Source organism: Erpetoichthys calabaricus, chromosome 16 (genome assembly GCF_900747795.2).
Source record: "Erpetoichthys calabaricus chromosome 16, fErpCal1.3, whole genome shotgun sequence".
NCBI classification, from domain to species: domain Eukaryota; kingdom Metazoa; phylum Chordata; class Cladistia; order Polypteriformes; family Polypteridae; genus Erpetoichthys; species Erpetoichthys calabaricus.
The window spans coordinates 46,761,554-46,783,173 of NC_041409.2; the positions used below are offsets into that span (position 1 = coordinate 46,761,554).

General features: G+C 39.8%; 1 protein-coding gene across 1 annotated transcript in view; it reads right to left on the bottom strand.

The window, feature by feature from the left end:
* Nucleotides 1-1,551: 1,551 nt before the first annotated feature.
* Nucleotides 1,552-21,620, bottom strand: part of LOC114666991 (signaling lymphocytic activation molecule-like) — a 55,196-nt gene continuing 35,127 nt past the window's right edge. The window contains exons 2-6 of the mRNA XM_051919736.1: nucleotides 13,674-13,985; nucleotides 9,605-9,856; nucleotides 8,345-8,440; nucleotides 4,893-4,963; nucleotides 1,552-1,590 (exon numbers count right to left, since the gene is read on the bottom strand). Of these exons, the coding sequence (XP_051775696.1) occupies nucleotides 1,552-1,590; nucleotides 4,893-4,963; nucleotides 8,345-8,440; nucleotides 9,605-9,856; nucleotides 13,674-13,985 (770 nt within the window). The remainder of the gene's footprint in view (nucleotides 1,591-4,892; nucleotides 4,964-8,344; nucleotides 8,441-9,604; nucleotides 9,857-13,673; nucleotides 13,986-21,620) is intronic.

The following is a 21,620-nucleotide window of genomic DNA, read 5'->3' on the forward strand; positions in this document are numbered from 1 at the left end:
TATCCAGTTTTTAATACCTGGAAAAGATTTGGGATTAAATTGCTCAAAGATCTTTATATAGACAATATCTTTGCATCCTTTGAACAATTACGTTCCAAATTCAACCTCCCAGCTACACATTTCTTTCACTATCTTTAAATTAGAAATTTTGTTAAACAGAAACTGCCCGATTTTCCTCATCTCGTACCCTCCACCATGCTGGAAAAAATACTGCTCAATTTCGAGCAGTTAGACACCATTTCCGCATTATATAAAATCTTATTAGAATCTCTTCCGTTCAAAGACCCAAGAGGACATTGGGAAGAAGATCACTTAATCAATGTATCAGAAAAGGAGTGGAAGGTAGCAATGCAGAGAATTCACTCGAGCTCCATATGCACAAAGCATAGAATTATTCAACTAAAAATTATATATCAAGCTCATCTGTCTCACTTAAAACTGTCCAAAATGTTTCCAGGGCAAGATCCAACCTGCGAACGCTGCAACCAAGCTCCTGCCTCATTGGGTCACATATTTTGGGTCTGCACCAAACTAACATCATTTTGGACCAAAATTTTTAAGTGCCTTTTAGACAGCCTTGGGGTCACAATCCCTCCTAACCCATTAACAGCTGTGTTCGGTGTTCTTGCAGACGGACTTGTAGTGGAGAAGGACAAGCAAACGGTGATTGCATTCACTACACTTTTGGCACGCAGACTTATTTTATTAAATTGGAAAAATCCCAACTTTCCTCTGATAAGCCAGTGGGAATCCGATGTTTTATATTATTTGAAATTGGAAAAAATCAAATTCTCAGTTAGAGGTTCTGTACAGAATATTTTCAAAACCTGGCAGGATCTAATCAATAATATTTTAGAATAAGAAGAAATAATTATTTCCATATTTCTTTCCCTTCTCCGTTTTTTATTTACCTATATATATATTTTTTCCTTTTTTGTTTTTTTATTTTTGCCCTATTAAAGAGCCCTTAGCAATTCTCCTTTGGCCAAGCTCTCCTTCTCAAGGGTGGGGTTTGATTTGTCTTTAATTCTCTTTTGTACAAATTGATCTATTTGTATGGAATGATTACAATAAAATTAATAAATAAAATTAAAAAAAAATATATATATTTCTATGATTAACTCATAGTCCTCAGATGTTTGGTGTGAAAGGACGACAATGTTAATATTAAGGATTAATGGTTGTATATAATCTGAACTGTGCCCACTACCCACCTCTTGTAGTTAAACAGAATTTAGCACATGACAATTACTGCAGTTAGAACTATATTAGTGAACATTACCACATTAACACTTACAGCATTATTGTAGCCACCTCATGGTCGGGACCTAAAAGGGACACATTCCAAAGGTGGACTGCCCGAGGGGCTGGAATACCTGGAATAGTGTAGCCATGTGAGCAGCAGGTGTGGGGAGGGGCATTGATACAGCATCCAGATAGCATTTCAGGCATGTTTCCTGGCTTCGAGCTTGTTAGGCCTGGATTTGGGGAATAGTGTGATATACGGGGTCGCCTCTCGGTTGAATGGAGAGAGATGATGCCAGGATGCGTTTATGAACAGACAAAGGAGCACATGTCGAAGCTGAAGACCTGTACAGCATAGAGAAATCAGCATTAATGGTCCTTTAAGGGGCCACTCATGAGCAAGCAGTGTAAAGAAGTTAGTTCCATTCCTCCATCTCTCCCATCCCTTGGGTCTTTACACTGGTGGTCCCTTTGTCCACTCACACATGCTACCTGGCTCCTCCCCACTCTGCTCACCCAGGGTACAACTCATATGTCACACTATTCTCCCAGCTCTTTGTGAGCTGACCCAAAGCCAGGGTCCAAATCTGAGGCTTGCTGGCGGCCATGCATTTGGCCTAATGAGCTTTAGCAGCCAAGCCTGAAGTGCTCTCTAAGTGCTGTAAATGTTCCCCCTTCCCCACGTGCTGCTCACGGGGCTACTTTATAGTGGACTTCTCAAAGTATTCCTTCCCCCTCAGTCAGCCCACAGCCACCTTAGAAGCATTTGATATTATTTATCTTGATTTTCAGAAATGTTTTGATAATGTCCCAGATGAGAGATTAGGCATCAAACTACATATATTGGGAATTCAGGGTGTTTTGTGTAAATAGTACAGAATTGTCCAAAACTCAAGAGGCAGAGGAGAAGGTTATGGTGCTGTTTTTTTTTTTGTAATACGGATGTGTACAATTTCTATCGCCATATTACAAAAAAAACATAACAGTGCTAAAGAAAGTTCAGAGAAGACTGATTAGGTTGATTCCGAGACTCAAAGTTGTCAGCTATGAGGATAGAATAAAGGATTTGAACAATTTCGAATAAGCAAACAAACATTGACAGATGACATGATGGAAGTGTTTAAAATTATGAACGGAATTACTACAGTGCTACAGATCTCAGAATTCATTCTGCGACAAGAACACAGAGAGACAGTTTCATGTTAAAAGAAACTTGTTAAAGACAGATTTAACACAAATGTTATTAATTTTTTCTTCAAGCAAAAACCATTGACACGTGTAACAAATCGCCAGGTAGTATGATGGAGAGCAGGAGTTTTTGGGAACTTTGCATCCTGACTTAATGTTTTTCTGAATGGACGAGCTTATTTTTTGAATGGCCTGTTTTCATCACAATTGCCCTAATGTTTAAATTTACATTTTATTGTTAATATGGGATGCTGTGTAGGTTTTCCTTGTATGTAGTTTTTATTTCACTTTCTGGGCTGATTTGGATGGAGAGTTTTGTGTGGATTCCATGTGCAAATCATGCATTGCTGTTATATGTGGTGTCCCTCACAAATCATCAATATATAATGAAATGATCTGAATATGAATATAAAAAACATGCTGGTTAAGTTTGCAAATGATATCTTAATAACTGCAAACCCTAATGCAGAACTAGGTGAATCATGACAGAACATAGTCTTAGACAGATTTATGGCAGAAAAAAATTAATGTAAAAATAAAGTCATTACACATAAGAAGTACGAATGTTAGATTTAAGTGCACTATGGGAGGTCTTGAAACTTGAAAATATCCTTTATGAGAAAGACCTATAAGTCATAGTGGGCTTGTCATTATCTACATCTAAACAGTATAAAGAAGCCATTAGGAAGACCAACTGAATGTTAGGTTATATAGCAGAATCTGTAAAGTTCAAGTATAAGAAGGTTATGCCTAAGCATTATAACCAACTAGTGAGACCTCACCTGTTGTACTGCTAGCAGTTTTGGTCTCGTGGCTATGAAAAAAAAACATGGCAGTGCTAATAAAAGCCTATATAAAAGCAACTACACTGATTCCAGGACAGCAAAATATGAGTTTTGAGGAAAAAAAAGAAGGTGCTGCACCTTTTTAATGACCTTCACAACACATCTTGATGTCATTTTGGAGAAATTAGGTTGATAGGACCAGTGAGCTTTGTTGGTCTGAATGGCCTGTTTATGTTGCACGTTTTGTAAAGTGTTCTAATGATCTAAAAATAATGGATGTGATTCACACACCAAGGCATAATTACATATATGATGAAGATACTTTACCACATTTTTAGTTTCAAGGTTATTTTTTTGATATTTATTATGTATTGAATGATCTTGTATTTGATCTTGTTCCATCACATGTTTGCATGCGTTCATTGTTACTCGGATCTTACTTAATAGTGGAATCTCTTTCAACTCAGCATCAAATTATTTAAGACACTGTTACTAAGTGTTTGAGCTTCATAGGACATCAATGTGTGCAAGGCCAGAATTTATTTTACTTGGGACATGACTGTAACACACAGAACAACAACAAAATAACAATTTAGAGATACAATGATACAAAATCTAATCCTGCAACATGACAGCTTTAGGGACTAAGTGTTTAATCCTAGGTTACTGTCATAGTAGATCTGTGCGCATACAGATATTATTATAATTATTCATAATAATTAAGCATCACTTAACAGAAAATGAATATTAATTAATAAATTACTTTCTTTACAAAGCAGCTCAGCATTGCAAAACAATAATTACTGCAAAGGTTTTGTTATATAAAACATAACAAGTATTTGAATTCAATAAACATTTCCACGGTTTCTTTTAATATTTTGCTCATGGATTTCACTAGTTAAAGGAATAGTTAATTATATTCAATTAAAGTAAAAAATAATATATTAAGACTGATTTACCCAAATGTGCTATTCATACTTCAGTCTTCTGGGATGTTCTACACATTTATTACAAAATTGTTTCATTTCATGTTGCTATAAGAATCGCATTACCAAAAATGTAAAAAAGAGGCTTCATAAATAATCTGTTCAATGCTGAATATTGTATAGTTCATTTTACTCTTTTTGATTTTAATATGTTGCCTTTGTACTTTCTTTCCAAAGATATTACTTAGTAATCAGTCTGTTCAAAGATTTCTCAGTTTTGAATCTGATTTCTTTCCATCCTCACTATATCATATATTGTTGGACACTGTGGCATATCCTGTAAAAGTAAACCAGAAAAAGAAAATGAACATAAATACATGAAAAACATTACACACCTTATTAAACAGGCCTCAGATAATACAGCACAATCTTTTCCACATGTTCTTTTCTGACATCTATCATCTTCATACTAATAATAAAAATTCAGGAGAGAGCCACTGGTAAGGACAGTTTTGGATGTTTGTGAAAGATATTGATTAATGTGACTTTACTTCTGATGAACTGTTTAATTTTTTAAATTCTTAATGAGTATACACCAAAAAATAGTCTTTCTTGACTATATTAATGCACACATTAAAAACACGACTATAAAACATTTGATTTATAGCTATCTAAGTATTTTTGGTAAGGTAATGGCTTCAGAAGAATAGCCTTTGCTCTACTTCTGTATAAAATAGTCACGACTCACCTCAGAAACTTGAGCAGACCTTTTGTTGACTACTGCGTAGAGAGTTTCAGGTTTGTTCTCAAATTGCTGAGCTAAAAAAGAATGTAACATTTTAAAGACATTTGCAATGTTACAGCTTTTCTGCATCGATAATTTAGTTTCATGTATGTTTTAATTTTAAGTCAGACTTGTATGCCACTAAGGTATTACACTTCTGTAGTCCTCTGGCCTGATGCCACTATAAACTCCTCACTTTTGGGGTAAGCCCTGGAATTGCTTTTGGGGTCAGGAGTAACTGTATTTGGCTATAGAAACATTAGGCTAGACATCCTTCTAGCAGGTTCTGTTGTTTCCGTCCTCCTGAACTCCCTGTACCCTTAAAAGGTACCCTTATTGGTTAGGAGATCAACCATTCTGTCTTTGTCAATTTGCTATTTCCTGAGTTAGGATTGGATTTCCACTATTTATTTATCTGGATAGCTAGCTATGTATTTATTTAATTAGTTTCTGTAAATGTTAAATTTCCCCCTGGGGACAAAAAAAACTTCTATCTGTCTGTAAACTTCTTTGTGTTAAATGTTCCGTTCATAGTAAATGGTCAGACTGCAATAACCTTAATATATTCCAAATGCCACATTATACAAAAGGCTTTTAACAGGGGACCGTGACTTCATCAGGCTGTGCTTGGGAACTCATCAGCACTGATAATTCTGAAGTACATCATCCCACTAAGGGCTTTTGATCACACGGATATCAAAGTGCCAAATCTGCTCTTTATTGAGATAAACTCCAGCGATAGACCTTTGTAGAATGAATTTTCTTCATCTAACACTGCTGTGCTTGACATACAGCTCATCAGTGGTAAAATACTACAACTATCTTATTCATTGCAAACTGCAATCTTAAAATATTATGCAAAAATGGAAAAATAAGTCAGGGCTGCAGACTGGCTATAAATGTTAGATCTGAACTGAACATAGTGAACATAGTACACTGAACATAGTGAACATAGTATTCACTAAGTGGCCAATGCCCTCTCAACATTTGATTCTAAAACTGATCATGGTTTTATCCAATTCATTGTTACTTATCTTTGTGCGTGATTGCAACGTCAACTTTCATATTCCTACTTAAAAACATGCATTTCTTCTTCTATCTTCTCACTAAGCATAAAAAAGTGTGTGATTTGTTCGTGGCTTTCTTGTTTTTTGCTTCTGTTTATTGTTTTATAATCTAATTCTGAACTTTGACTTTAATGTATTTATTTTTTATTTGGTGTTTAATGTTTTCTATTAGTTTGTTTCCTGAGTTATCAATGTCATCTTTGCTTTTATTCCTTTTGTATTCCTTCGTATATTTGTGAAGCACTCTGAGCATGGGAAAGGTGCCATAAATATACAATTTATTATTATTATCATTATTAGTGCTTTTGCTCCGACCATCTCACACTTTTCAAACCATCCATCAGATTTTACCTACCTGACTGCAGTGCAGTACAAAATATCCTATTTGGCACAAAACTGCCATTGTGAAGCCCTCAACTTACCAAAGCAATTCTCAAATCCTCCAATGAACTCCAAAAAACTTGTATTTAGAGATGAAAAAGGATTAATGCCATCATATGGAGCATACTGAATACTGAATGCTAATATGCAAGCATATTTTATGAACCTATGAACCAAACTTCCTATACTGTATGAAAAAGAGGCCCACTCTCTTCATTCTACTCTCTTTGGACATGGCAATGAAATTAGACTGTTGTGCAGAGAGATTGCTACATTTAAATTAAAAATGACAAATCAAGATCGATGGTGCCACAAGTATTTATGGATTTTAGAACTACCTGAAAATTCTTTAAAAAATAACATAATTACTTCTCCATCTGAAACCTGGCTGAGATGGGTCAGAGCATTAAGTGACCTTTGAAATTGAAATGGCCCACATTCTCATCATCCAGTTTTTAAAATATGCTGATAGTGTGTTGGCTGGGGCCCGTCAAACTCTGAAGCCCAGAGATAATTCTTGAGTGAGGCCATGTTAAATTCTTTTCAGAATATTTGCTACTAAAATCCCAGAAATAAAGGATGATAACTGGTTATCAGGAGGGCAAAAGAAGTATTTAGCTAAAGTATTTTTGTTCTAGTCCAAATAATTTACATTCAGGTTCTAATTCTGGGCTGGGCAATGCAAATGTGCTTTGTTATCCCATCCAATTTTACCATTGTTGGGACATTAATCTGAAGCATGTTCTTCAAACATCCCTCAAAAATGCACCAGTAGGCCTCAAAACAGCTTATTCTCTATGTGGTCAAAATTCCTATCCCTGGCTTTTTCTGAAATGGTACGACTCTTGCTATACTGTACTTCCCACATTGTTCTTCATGTGACTATTCAGCGGACATTCCCCCAACATCTTTCACATTCCAAAAGAAAGTTATTATGAAGGGAAACACTGTAGCTTCAGTCTTTCTTTCTTCCTCAAATGATATTAATTTTTTTCTTGATAATGTAATCAGTAATGTTTTTACATCCTGGAAACAGGGGGATTGTATGCTATTGTTGGATCCCAGTTTTGCATGTACATCCCAAATGCTTCTTAAAAAAATCCTTCCTTATGCAAAATATTGTGCAAGGGGTAGAGACTACTCTGACTCACTTTCAAGCACAATTAGCTAACTGCTTAACAATGCTATATTTTTAAGGGGATTGCTGCATATTTTTGAGATTATGTTCATGAGGCTATTTAAATATTTTTTACTTGCCTATACTGACAACTATTTAACTATTTTGTGTCAGACCTTATCAGAAACAAATATTTCTACAACTTCTACGCCTCCTGCCAATTTACAATGACCAGACACTGTTTCATATGATTCTTATGAATCAAAAGGAGGAAATTAATGAATTTAAATAAATTTAAAGGAAATCACAACGCTAATGAAATGTGACACTGGATTGTGAGATCTGTTTTCTGTGGTTCAAAAATGATATGTTACTGATATTAAATACATAGTTAAGAAGGAACACCCTATTTTGACATATGACATATATGAAGAAGTCATTATTTGAGTCCAAGCATTTGATACTTGTACAAGAGTACTGCCTGAAATAGAAACAAATGGCCCCCAACTTTAAATATATATTTATGTATTTTAAATCATTTACAGTTTTAAAGAATGAAAGATCAACAAACCGATCAGTGTCAAAACTCTCCTGTTAAGTATTCTCTCAATAGTTGTGACAGTTAACATGGGAAGTATAAGCACCTTCACTCCTTTAATATTTCATTGAAAAAACGATAAAAGTGTGCCATTAACAGCACATGCCAGGTCATATGAACTTATATTAATATTTATATTGTTAATCATGCCAATGTATCTGGATATTTTCTTATTTACACTTCACACTTGGTTTGTGCTTGTTTATAAACATGCATTACTTTGATACTTTGATTAAAATGTTGAATTACATACCTTTTCTCTTTTTCTTTATGTAAAACACTAGAATGATGATTAATATTACAATAAATGCACCAATTCCAGATATGATGATAACCAAGTTGAAGTCACCTTATAAAGAATGAGATAATTTTTGGGTTAATTTGAGGCTATGTTGTGCATAACTCATTGTTTAAAGCTTATTACTGAGAACATTCATCTTGTAAAACAGACATTACTTGTTTTTTCTGGACCATCTCTGTTACAGCTATTCATCATCCCAGTTTTACATATTTTATTTGTAATCTTTACAATGTTCAGATAATACAGATGGGAAATAGTGGCTGGACTGACATAAAAATGATCAAATTGAGACCGAAATTAAAAATAGTTACATGGGTTACAGGGGTAGGGCCATCTTAACGCATGGACACGCTGGGCAGTTGCCTGGGGGCCCCACGAGTATAGGGGCTCCATGCTAATCTATGTATGTTGTGACTTGCTGAGTGGTTGTGTAGGTAGGGGTTTCAAGTGCCTGGGGACCTATAATGTTGTTAAGACAGCTCTGTACAGGGGGTGTCTTCTTTGTCATCAGTGTTATGCATACATGAATTGATTTTTGAATAAGCAGCCAACAAAATACCCGCATCTGTGCATTAGGGATAGTTTGTTTGGACACAGACAAAGACTGTTATCATCTATGGAAGACAATGCTTAACAGACAAAAAGGTTAAAAAAGCATTAAGTGTTTTATAAAAGAAGTGTCTTATGAAGTAATTTTTGAACACAGAAATATGGCTAAGTTACTGCATGATTTCCAGAGCAGAGTGAATTTATTTTATGTTGTGGCTGATGAAACACATGCATGATTCCTTGTATAAATGAAATAATGTCTTAGGGGATTCCCAAGATTATGAATGATATTTCAGTTTCCTGTTTTAATAATACATTAAAAAGGTTATTTATGCCTAAGCATAGGTATAAGGGTCACATTTCAGTTTCGGTACTCATTGTAAATCCACTATTAACAGTTTATAAATATTTCATTAACTATGCTAATAAGAATAATAAACTATCATTAAAATAATATGACTTTTGAAATATATTACTTTTATTTTTCTTTTTTTCATATCATGTTAAAAAGGCTTATAATATGTTTTATAACATGCAGACTGTTAATAGTTGCTTATAATGGAAACATAATTTAAAGTGTTTTACCAGTGTGAGTAGCTTTTATTTTGCAAATTCTAAATAGGGATTATGCAAATATTGAATTATTATCATTTTTATTATTACCTTTGCAACTCTCGAGGATGGTTGCTGTTGCATTGTTTACAGGACTGGAGACAAGGCACGTGAAATTAATATCTTTGTCTCCAGGATGCAAGGACATTTCCAGTTGCTCACTCTGCCCATGAGCTATAATTTCTCCATTCTTTATCCAAGTATAATTTGTGGTTGTAACATTATTTATGTTGCACTGCAAAATTATTTTGCAGGTTCCTTCCTCTCTCGATTTTGAAACATTGAATACTATTGTTGGTAAGTCTAAAAAGACAAATAAAATAATTATGTAGAAAATAAATTCATTCTTGTAGCACAAGTATTTAACACATACATGACAAGCGTTGAAGGGATCATGTGAGAGGAGATACTCTGAAGAGGTGCTTAAGTTTATGAACAAAGATCCACACAAATCAATCTTCTCTTTCTCTGCTTTTGTAATAGCAACAGGCTTTCTTCAACATTAAAACCAAACATGCATGATTAAATAAATATAGTTTTTAATTACATAAGAGTAAGAGAAAATGGATATACTGTATGCACGTATATTTAGAAATGTGATCCTTGCGGAGTCAATGGAGGCTCTGATCAGGGCTCTCGAGAGACTGAAGGAGGAGTGTCTGGCCTTACGAATGTTTTAAACCAAAGATCCAAGCCTTAATGACCTCTTGGACACAGCCATCAGCAGTGTGTCAGTCTGCAGAGAGAGTGTCGACTGCATCATGAGGTTTACTTACCTCGGTAGCAATATCCAAGTCTCTGGTGAATCTTCCTATGAACTCAGTAGATGGATTGGGAGAACATGGGGGTCATGAGGTCTCTTGAAAGGGATGTGTGGCGCTCCCGATATCTATGCAAAAGGACAAAGGTCCAAGTCTTTAGAGTCCTACTGCTTCCTGTCTTGCTACATGGTTGCCCATGGAGTCCCGAATGAGGCATATTATCTGTATTGTGAAGGAGCGTCAGTTATGACACTACGGCAATGTGGCGCAATTCCCTGACGGCGATCTGGCTCGCAGGATCCTCATTGATGAGGACCTGATTGGTTGGACCAGGCCAAGGGGACACCCACGTAACACCTGGCTGCGACAGATCAATGGTCATTTCATTTCTGGATGGTGTTGACTGGACTGTGTGTCTGCCTGGGGGATTGCCAAACAGGATCCCAAGCTGTTTTGTTATGTGGTGGGTGCAGCAATGTACTATACCAGTGCATGCTCCCCAACCTGACCTGATAAATTATAAATCAAAGTTAGCTTGTGTTTTTATCCATTCTTCCATAGAGAAATACACACACTTAATTATGAATAATATCCTATCACTCATTTCTTGTCTAAAAATTAACATGGAATCATTCATTTTTCATTCGGGATTGGCTTTAAAAACTTTCATAGGAGATCTGGAGTCTTGATCACTATATGAATCTGTCCTAATCTAATTATACATTCTTTAGCACTTTTACCTTGATGGCGTTGAATTTGTTCACAATTCACCTACACTTGTGTACCCACCACAGCTCCCATGTGAAGATGTGCGTGTATGCCACACACTGCTTCAAACTGTTGCATTTCTGATGCCGCTCTAAATTAATGGAAGGTTAATTTAGTTGGCCTGTTGAATTTAGGAGAATTTCTAACAACTAAAGACACAAGGTATTACTTTCAGTAACAGGAAAAAACAATAATCCAAATACATGTTAAAACAGTTACTGGCTTTAACCTAATTATAAAGTTAAAAACAATGCAGTCTCAGATTTAAAATAGCAGTGTTCTTATGGTATTATTCCTGTCATCTCAAGAGGTGGGTGCTAGTCTTTCTCCATTGATTCATGGAGAGCTTCCTCGGGCACGCTTGGAAGGGCTTTCACCTCTCTTTGGTTTCTTTGTCCAGTTGCTTATTTCTCTCTCTTGGCTTTTCACACCATGTGCTTGCTGGCAGTACTGCAGTTACAGTCTTTGAGGTTTTAAATTCAGTGGTCCTCTTTAACTCACATTAAAATATATCTGCTGAGAAATTTGTGATTGGTTGACTCATTTATTCAGCCCAACAGAGGTGCTACGTTTATGTAATGTAGGCTTGTCTTGTGAGGTTGGACTTTATGCAGCACCAACCCAGCTGCGGTACTAGGAAACAGTTTAGATTAGGCGGGCTGCTCTAGGTTTTTGTATACCAGCACCCTAGGCAACAGGATTCCTGCTAAAACACAGAAGTTAACTAGTGCTTACAATGGACTCTAAAGGAAGGAGTGGATATTTTACCATTGTTTCTCTTGATCCACATAACCCTAATCTTTTGTTTGATGATTGGTACATAGCAAACCTACAATAGGGTCACTCTAATATCCTTCCACAATAAAACAGAGATTTTATTTTCTATAATGCTGCTTGGAGATGTGATCAGTAATGATCTATCTATCTATCTATCTATCTATCTATCTATCTATCTATCTATCTATCTATCTATCTATCTATCTATCTATCTATCTATCTATCTATCTATCTATCTATCTATCTATCTATCTATCTGCTATGAGCAAACCAATAACTTTCATAGCTTGATCTCAAAATGTATTAAAAAAAATAAGAGCCCTTGGTTCTAATCAAAGGCTTTCCTAGCCTTGTGGCATATCCTATTGAAAAAGCCCAGTCCAACATGAATGACCTGCTCTCAACAAATCAATTTAGAGTTACCAGTTTACTTAACCTGCATATCAAATTCTGTCCTTACAGAAAACATATGCCAACATAGCAGAATGCGTGAAGTCCAAGTTAACAGTAACTAGGTTGAGATCTGATAAGAATTCATCAATGGAATGGAACTACATTTCATGATGCCTCTACTACTTCAGATGTCTAAGGAAAATTCTGATTTCTCCATCTCTTCTCACAAACTTCTACAGGTGCACAGTGGAGTCCATCTTCACTGGTTGCATTACATCCTGGTATTCACATGCTTGGCTCAAATTCATAAAGCCCTGTAGAGGTGGTGAAGGTGGCAGAGAATATTACCAGCACAAAGCTGCCTTTTCTTCAGGACATATACAGCACTCACTGCCTAAGATAAGCAAGCATTATAATTACAGACCTCGCCATGCAACACAGTCTCCTTCTTCACTGTTCTCTTCCGGCAAATAGTACATATTCATTGCAACTTGGACTAGTAGATTTAGGGACAATTTTTAGCCACTAGTTGTAAGGTTGCTGATAAGTCAAACATACAGTAAGAATTCAAATAATTGAACATAACAAACAGTGTTTCTAAATATGTAATACCCACATATACATACTGAATATATATATATATATATATATAGAGAGAGAGAGAGAGAGAGAGAGAGAGAGAGAGAGAGAGGGAGTGAGAGAGAGAGAGAAAGAGAGAGAGAGAGAGAGAGAGAGAGAGAGAGAGAGAGAGAGAGAGAGAGTCACACTTCCTAGCTCTGCTGAGGTAACTACTATCACTCTGGGACAAGAGGGCACGCTAATGGCATCTGACTCTTCATTTCCACCCACAGCTCAGAGAAGACATCCAGTGAGGGCACCTGACTCTGTTCATGGTGCCCATAGAAGGCCCCGCCCCTTCCATTTGGGGCGGTATAAAACTAAATGGGCCCAGAATGAGTTGTCTCATTTTGGACCAGGAACTCAACCTTGTCAGACCTCTTGTGCAAGTCCTGACTAAGAAACCTTGATTAGTCTAGTGCAGCCATTATTTAAGTTATGCCATTATACACTCTTTTCTGTTGTTTTTGTTCATTCATTAAACAGGGTCACCTGGCTGTTGCCCCAGTTTTTACTGCTGGAGAATACACTACTAATTGTATTATTTGTTTATTTGTTTGTTTTCAACTCTTCTGAAGAGACATGGAAATACAAATTTCATTGTACTGAGTACTCATTACAATAAACTTGACTTGACATGAATAACTTTGGTTGCAAAATGCACTAGACTTGAGTGTCAAGACCAAGACATCAATCTAAAAATCAGATTCTTATTCTCCTGTTGATTCTATGCTATATTTTTGAATACAATATACCATATTTTCATAACATTACAGGAAAAGAAAATGTGATTTGTTTCTTACCAATCACCTGAAGATCAATATCAATAGTTGGAATCTGGTCTCCTGCTGATGGAAAGGCAACACGTTTGTAAACTCCACCATCCTCCTTCTTTAGATGTTTGATTGTTAAAGTCCAGCCATTGGTGGTCAGGTTTATTCTGTCCTTTAATTCATCTGATATTACACCTTGTGCATTGTTAGCAATAGTATTGTCATTTTTCATCCACATTATTTCAGCCTCTACTTCAGGAAGAGGTGTAGAACTTAATGTAATTAACCTTCCCACTATTCCAGTCACTATAATGGATGCACATGAAAACTCTGCAAATACAACTGTAACAGATATATAAATATATATTATAACTTTCTGTATTACTGCCTAATATATTGTTTAATTATATATATATATATTTATATATATATATATATATATATATATATATATATATATATATATATATATATATATATATATATATATATATACTGTATATATATATATATATATTGTTTTAACACATTTAAAGTTAGTGACAGACTAGGACATTCTACAGTTAATTTCTGCAATGAAGACAACCAATTGTTCCTAAGATCAATTTCCAAATACACTGTTGAGAAAAGCCAAGCAAAATGACACCTTTTATTGGCTAACTAAAAAGATTACAATATGCAAGCTTTTAAGGCAACTCAGACCCCTTCTTCAGGCACCCTAGTACTACAAATACACTGTTGAAATTCTTAATTTTTTTGTATGAAATGTTATTTGATTTTAATAAAATGTTAAAAAAAAGAAATTCTTAATTTAGTACAATGCCCATAGTGAACATAATGAATTTTATTGTCAAACATTGTGCATGATTATTTCAAAGTGGCTATTGTTAGACCTCAATAAATGAAACAAACCTTAGATCCAAAAATTCTTAAGAATGATAAATTAATTTCAAAGATACCATTTCTTTATAAAGACAACCCAGCCTATTTGTTTCTCATGCATGAGCAAATCAGCACTGTAAATGATATTCTAACATTCTCAAGTGCAACAAATCCTACCATTACCAAGCTTTTGGATTTAAACCTTATATTTGATATTATTGATCATAAAATTGTAGTTCACAGGATTGAAAATGCAGGTTAGGTGGATTGGCGATTCTAAATTGGCCCTTGGTGTGTGGGTGTGTTTGTGTGTGTCCTGCGGTGGGTTAGCACCCTGCCCAGAATTGGTTCCTGCCTTGTGCCCTGTGTTGGCTGGGATTGGCTCTAGCAGACCCCCATGATCCTGTGTTCAGATTCAGCGGGTTGGAAAATGGATGGATGGATGGAGGATTGAAAATGTAATTGGGCTTTCAGGCACATCTCTTGGTAGGTTTAATTTCATATTAAAAATTGTTTTGATTAAATAAAGACACGTGATGACAATGTTCCCTAAGTTCTGGTATCTTGCAAAGGTTAAGTGCTAGACCCAATGTTTTGGTCCTAGTAAGTGGCTCAATAGCTAGTGCTGCTCTCTAACAACCTCGAGTCCTTGGATTATATTATTGCCTGGATATTGTCCTGTGGTGTTATGGGTCCACAGCTCTTCCAGCAAAGGCTAGTTTGTTTAAAATAAATAATCACTGCGCTCGCGGCTTAGGAGGGGGCGTGGTGGCTGTAGTGAGCCGCAGGGCGATCTGCGGTGTGGGCGTTTCTCACTTAAGTGCACAGGTGAGAGACTGCCCACATCCATGATTGTTCCTGTGGCTAATGTGCTGCAGCTGCTATGTCCCTCAGCATAAAGGGAAGCGCGAGCCGGTTAGAAGGGAAAAAGTAAAAAAAAGAAAAGAAAGGAAAGAGAACGGGAGGTGGCGAAAGAAAGCAGGAAGCAAGCAAGCAAGCAAAAGAGAAAGAGAGCGTCCGCCGGTGTGAGTGAGTGAGTGAGCGAGCGAGCAAAAGTAGGCTCGCAGCAGCTGAGCAGACAGCCTGGGGTTAGGCCAACACCCCGGGCGTACTAGTTGTTGTCGCTCCTGGAAGGCGGAAGATTCTCAGGAGTCAGGACTTGGGATGTGGTGTCCTCCGCTTGAGAGCCTTGGCCGTTGGAGGAATTCCCAGGTCACTGTAAGGGGGAGCTCACCAGAGCCAAGGATCGGAAAGGCGACTGACAGTAACAGTAGAAGTAGGCAGAAGGTCAGCTGCATTAAGAGTGTCTCGCCTGTTGCAGGGCCCGCATGGGAGAAGCAGGTGAGACGCTAACGCTAACAGAAAAGGAGTATCGGGCATGTCATTTGTTTTTTTTAAGACTGCTTCCTGAAGTGCGTTTTAACCTCGTTTTAAAGGATTGTTGTTTTTGTATTTTAACCTCCACATATTTCTTTTAATGGATTATTTATTTAATGAAGATTTTTGAATGCACTGCTGCACTTTACTTTGAACACTGTTTTGATTGTCTTTGAATAAAAGCACTTTGCACATTTGTTACATCATCCCCTTGTTCATTGTTATTGCCTCACTGTCTAGCTCATCGGTGACATTACCGACGGTGTTGGGTCCAAGGGCTCCCTAACAGCCGATGGGAGCATGGAGCTGAACCCGCATCGTCACATTTGGTGGCAGCGGTGGGATGAGCTAGCAGTGAGGACAGAAGAGGAGACAGAGCAGCAAGCGGGATTGGTGCCAGAGTTTGTAAAGGATCCACGTACCCAAGCCAGAGAAGGACATTTTAATGGATGGAGCTTTTTATGGATATTTATTTATTGCTGGTTTTATTTGTCTTTTAAAGTTCTTATTCTTTTAATGTCCTGTTTTAATGAAGGGGGGCTTGGGTTGATTTTATGATGGGATTGTTTTAGTGCTTTTATTGGTTTTTGTGTAGTGTAGAGTGGCCAAGCTGTGGACCTGGTCTCCAGTTGCATTGGGTTGGTAGTGGCGTGGAGCCTTCCCATGCAACTGGAGTCTTATGGAGGGTGGAATGTGGTGTTATGGGTCCACAGCTCTTCCAGCAAAGGCCAGTTTGTTTAAAATAAATAATCACCACACTCGCGACTTAGGAGGGGGCGTGGTGGCTGTAGCAAGCTGCAGGGCGATCTGCGGTGTGGGCGTTTCTCACCTAAGTGCACAGGTGAGAGACTGCCCACATCCGTGATTGTTCCTGTGGCTAATGTGCTGCAGCTGCTATGTCCCTCGGCATAAAGGGAAGCGCGAGCCGGTTAGAGAAAAGGAAAAGAAATGAAAGGAAAGAGAACAGGAGGTGGCGAAAGAAAGCAGGAAGCAAGTAAGCAAGCAAAAGGGAGAGAGAGCGTCCGCCGGTGCAAGTGAGCGAGCGAGCAAAAGCAGGCTCGAGGCAGCTGAGCAGAAAGCCTGGGTGTTAGGCCGACACCCAGGGCATAGTAGTTGTTGCTCCCGCAGAGTTTGTTTCGGGAAGGACGTGAGTGACCGGGAGACGGGTGACTCTCCGCATGATGCCGCGGATGGCAGCGGGAGTCTGGATATGGGATATGGTGTCCTCCACGTGACAGCCTTGGCCGTGGGAGGAAGTCCCAAGTCATTGTCTGGAGGAGCCGACCAGAGCCAAGGATCGATGAGGCAAGTCTGACAACAGTACCAGGAGGAGTAGGCAGAAGGTCAGCTGAAATGAAAGCGTCTCGCCTGTTGAGTAGCCCAGACGGGAGTATCAGGGGAGCTGCCAGGGTAACAGAAGAAGCACTGGGCTGGTCATTTGTTTTTTTTTAAGACTGCTTCCTGAAGTACGTTTTAACCTCGTTTTAAAGGATTGTTGTTTTTGTATTTTAACCTCCACATATTTCTTTTAATGGATTATTTATTTAATGAAGACTTTTGAATGCACTGCTGCACTTTACTTTGAACACTGTGTTCATTTATTTTTAATAAAAGCACTCTTTGCACATTTATACATCATCCCCTTGCTCAAATGTTATTGCCTCACTGTCTAGCTCATCGGTGACATTACCGACGGTGTTGGGTTCAAGGGCTCCCTAACAGCCGATGGGAGCACGGAGCTGAACCCATATCGTCACATGTCCATGTAGAGTTTTCACATGAATAAAGTACTCCTAAAGATGTACTGTACAGGTTAGGTTGATAGGCACCAGTAAATTGCAGCTTTAGGGCTTAGTGGGGGTGGCAGTATTGGTGAATCCTACAGTAGACTGGCAGACTGAAAATGTACTGGAAATGGGTGTGGCTGGAAAATGAGTAAATGTTTCACAGATACAATTTATAAACATAACTTCAATTTTCATGCTGGATTTAAAACAGAAATGAATTACTATATTTCCTTGGTTATGACTTGCCATTAATTAACCAGTCTCAGGCAGTGAATGAAATTTACTTGTTCTTAAATGGAAAGAAAATGAAGTTCTTTTACTGAGTTGTACAGTAATTCAGAAAATAGGAAGGCAATACTGACAGCTCAATTAGAAAATACAAACTTTACATTGCTTGAATCTACACATAAATGAGACATTACCTTTCACATTGATTTATCATTTATTTATATTTTTAAAATATTTAAGGTTAATTTTCTCTATCTAACAAATACTGTAAATATGTAAAAAGTGTTTTAAACATAATATGACAAGCCTACTTATGCAATACCTATCCAATATACAGTCAGAGGAAACTAAATTCTACCTAGCCAGTCATCTTGTCTCCAGTCAAATGGGTAATTCAAGGACTCACGCTTGCGTATGGACTACTTAGAATTACCAGTTCAACTAATGCACACATTTTTAAGATTTGGAAGTTTTTTAACAAGCAAGATTTATAAAAAGTGTATTTATTTGATTAAAATACAATAGTAATAATTCTTTATTTTCAGGCTGTTCAAATTGTTCCCTAAAGCCAATTCAAAACACAGCAGCACAGATCATATTAAAAGTTAGGCAAACAGTTAAATCAAGACCCATCTTTAAAATCACTTTTGAAATAAATATTGTTGTCAACTTAGTCCCTTTAATTTATGGACCTTCTTTATGCCTACATTGATCCTCTTTGTCTTTTGTTTTCTGGGGATCCAGACCAAGATCTCCTTAGCCTTTATGCCAGTGGCATGTGGGAGACTTTTATTAGGGATTTAGCAGGAGTAGCCAGGGATTTGCTGGGGAAAAGACATCATTGTCTTTGGGATTAGCCAAAACCAATCATAACAATTGGCTGATTTGCTGTTAACAAGCACCCTGCTTTCCAATGTGGGGTAGACGATGGGCCTCAGTAGTTGGAGGACACATTATCTCTACCAAAGGAATCAGTGCACTAAACTAAGGCCAGGGTATGACAGGATGAACTAAACCTTCTCCTGTTATCTCTGCAGACCAGCCGCGAGAAAACCTGTCTGACTCATCGCTGAAGACGTCACTTCCGGTTCTGGCACCTAGGCTGAAGTCACTTCCGGTTCCGGCACCTACGATGATGTCAGAAGAAGGCCACTTCCAGTTCCCCAATGTCACTTCTGGTTTTATCAGTTAAAACCGCCATCTTTCCAAACCTCAAACAGCTCATGTCTGGACTCCAACAAAGACACTTCTGTCTACAAAACCAAACTCATTGCAGTCAGGGATAATATACGGGTGGCTGCCCCAAACCTTTTTAAGTGTGTCAAGTCAGATCCTTTCACAATAAAAATATATATATTGTGGCGGACAGCCAGGTCCCATGCCCGGCAGGGATGCCCCTGCTGCATCTGTTCCGGGGGAGCAATCATGGGCAGCTCAATACCTCCCACGGGACACTTTGTGGCAGCCTCCCTGGCGGACAGTGATCCCCCAACCTGTCTCATGGCTCCATGGGCGATGGAGTCCTCCACAGCCTGGTTGGGGGCTCGGATGGCCACTAGGGGGAGCTGCATGGAGTCAGCAGCCCGGCTGGACGAATCTTCAGTCCCACCCGGAAGTGCAATTAGGACCAGGTGGTCAAGCACCTGGAACGCTTCCAGGTGGGCTATAAAAAGGGCCAGCCACTACCACTCAGGGGCCAGAGTCAGGAGAAGGAGGACTAAGCTTCAGGAGGAGTTGTGGTAAAAGGGAGAAAAGTGTGTGTACTGGTGCTTAATAGTGCTTGTGGACTGTGTATTGCCTGTGGGTCACGGGGAAGACGTGCACCCACGGGTGAAGAAAATAAAAGTCTTTGTTTATTTGGTACATGCCTCTGTGTCCATCTGTGTCGGGTCAGGCGCCTATATAGCACCTTGTTACACTGGTGTACCCGGCAGGACCCCGGTCCATCCATTTGGACCGGAACCTGGAAAAAATTTGTGTAACGGCCCGGCACAGCACCCAGAGAGCACATATAGCACAGCGCGGACAGCGCACACAGCACCGCAGCGCCAAGCGCACTCCCGAGGCAGAGAGTGTGCTCCATAAGAGTATAGCGCTGAGAGCGCCCTTTGAACTACAGCGCGGGGCACGCTCTCGATGAAAGCGCGCCACCGAGGCTGCAGCGCGAGGTACGTGCCTGCAGGACTGCCGGCGGACACGCGCAGCACAGTGCTGGGAGAGCGCACTCGCAGCTGCAAGCAAGCCCGCGCAGCACAGCGCACTGAAGAGCCCACTGAAGAGCCCACCTGCAGCAGAAGCCGCAAGACACCGTAGTAATCGGGAAAAAGAAAGCCAGGCGGACACAGAAGCCAGCCACCAGACGCCGCCATGCCAACCAGCACCACGGGTTGCAGCCAGAGGTAGGTGACAGGCCCAAGGGTGGGAAGGGTTTTCCGCGTTCGCGTCAGCCTACCTCCTAGACACCGAGGGACGAACCACCCGTTGGTGGCCAGACAAAGTCTGTCTGTGGCATGATGACGGAGAGAGCGAGGCTGGGCTGTGTCTTCTCTTCAGCCCGATTAATCAGCTGGAGGAGGAGAGCCCGGATGAGCTTCCTGAGGTGGTGTCCCTGCTAGAGGAGCAGGAGCTTCTCTCTGAAGCAGGTAAAGGGGGGGAGGGCGTGTGTCAGTTGCCTGCCGAGGAAAGTTCGCAGGCGGGAACAACGGACCTTCTCCCCGAACCTCGCAATTACCCGAACAGGCCTGCGGAGATCGGGCCTTGATGGCTCGCAGATTAACTTTTCTTGGGCTGCACGGGAGGTGCAATCTGTGCTCCTGCCCCTGCAGTCCTTGGTTAAGGTTTTTCAGGTCCTGCGGGAGACGAAGGAGGGACTGGACAAGACACTTGGTGCCCCGTTAGAAGCCATTACTGAATGGATTCACACACGTGGGGCATCACCCTCCAGCCTGCAGGACACAACAGCACAGGTAGGTGAAGCCTGGGCCGTAGAGGAAAGGAGGCGGAGCGCAACGGCTGCAGTTATGATCAGTACTGCTTGCCAGGCCGCTCAGCCCACTAGACAAGACGCCGCCGCGTGGACCGACACCGTGGCAGAGGAACGTGCGGAGAGGCAACTGGTGACTTGTCGACTGCCAAACAACTCCACCCCGCCTGCCGACACCGGTCTCGCGGTCGTCTAAAGGGGTGCAGACGACACAGGATCTCCCTTTTTCCCATAAGGGGACTCAGACTGTCAGTGCACCCCAGAGGAAGAGGAGGACCCGGACAAAGAGGTTGGGAACTCCTAACAAGGTGCAGCGTAAGCCTGTCGGTTTGATGGTGCCGGAGGGCTACGCTGCAGAGGGGCGGACACGTCTACAGCCCTCCTTTGAGTGGGCAAAGGGGCAGGAGTTTCCGGCCTGCTTCTGCTCCCACAAGGGTCGAACTGGAGGGGGTCAGTTGTGCCATAACTGTAGCCACGGTGGCCACGTCTGGAGGTGTTGTCCAGAGAGGACATCCGAGTGGCAGGGACGTCGGGGCAGCACCCCCAGACCTGTTTGTTATATTTTTACAGGGCGCAGCCGCGGAGCCAATGACGCCAACTCCCTGTCCTGGAAAGGACCAGCCCTCGCGGGGCAGGCCGATGATCCCCACAAGCCTCATCTGAGGGAGGGGCACTGTAGCGGACAGCTACTCCCATGGGCAGCTCAATACCTCCCCCGAG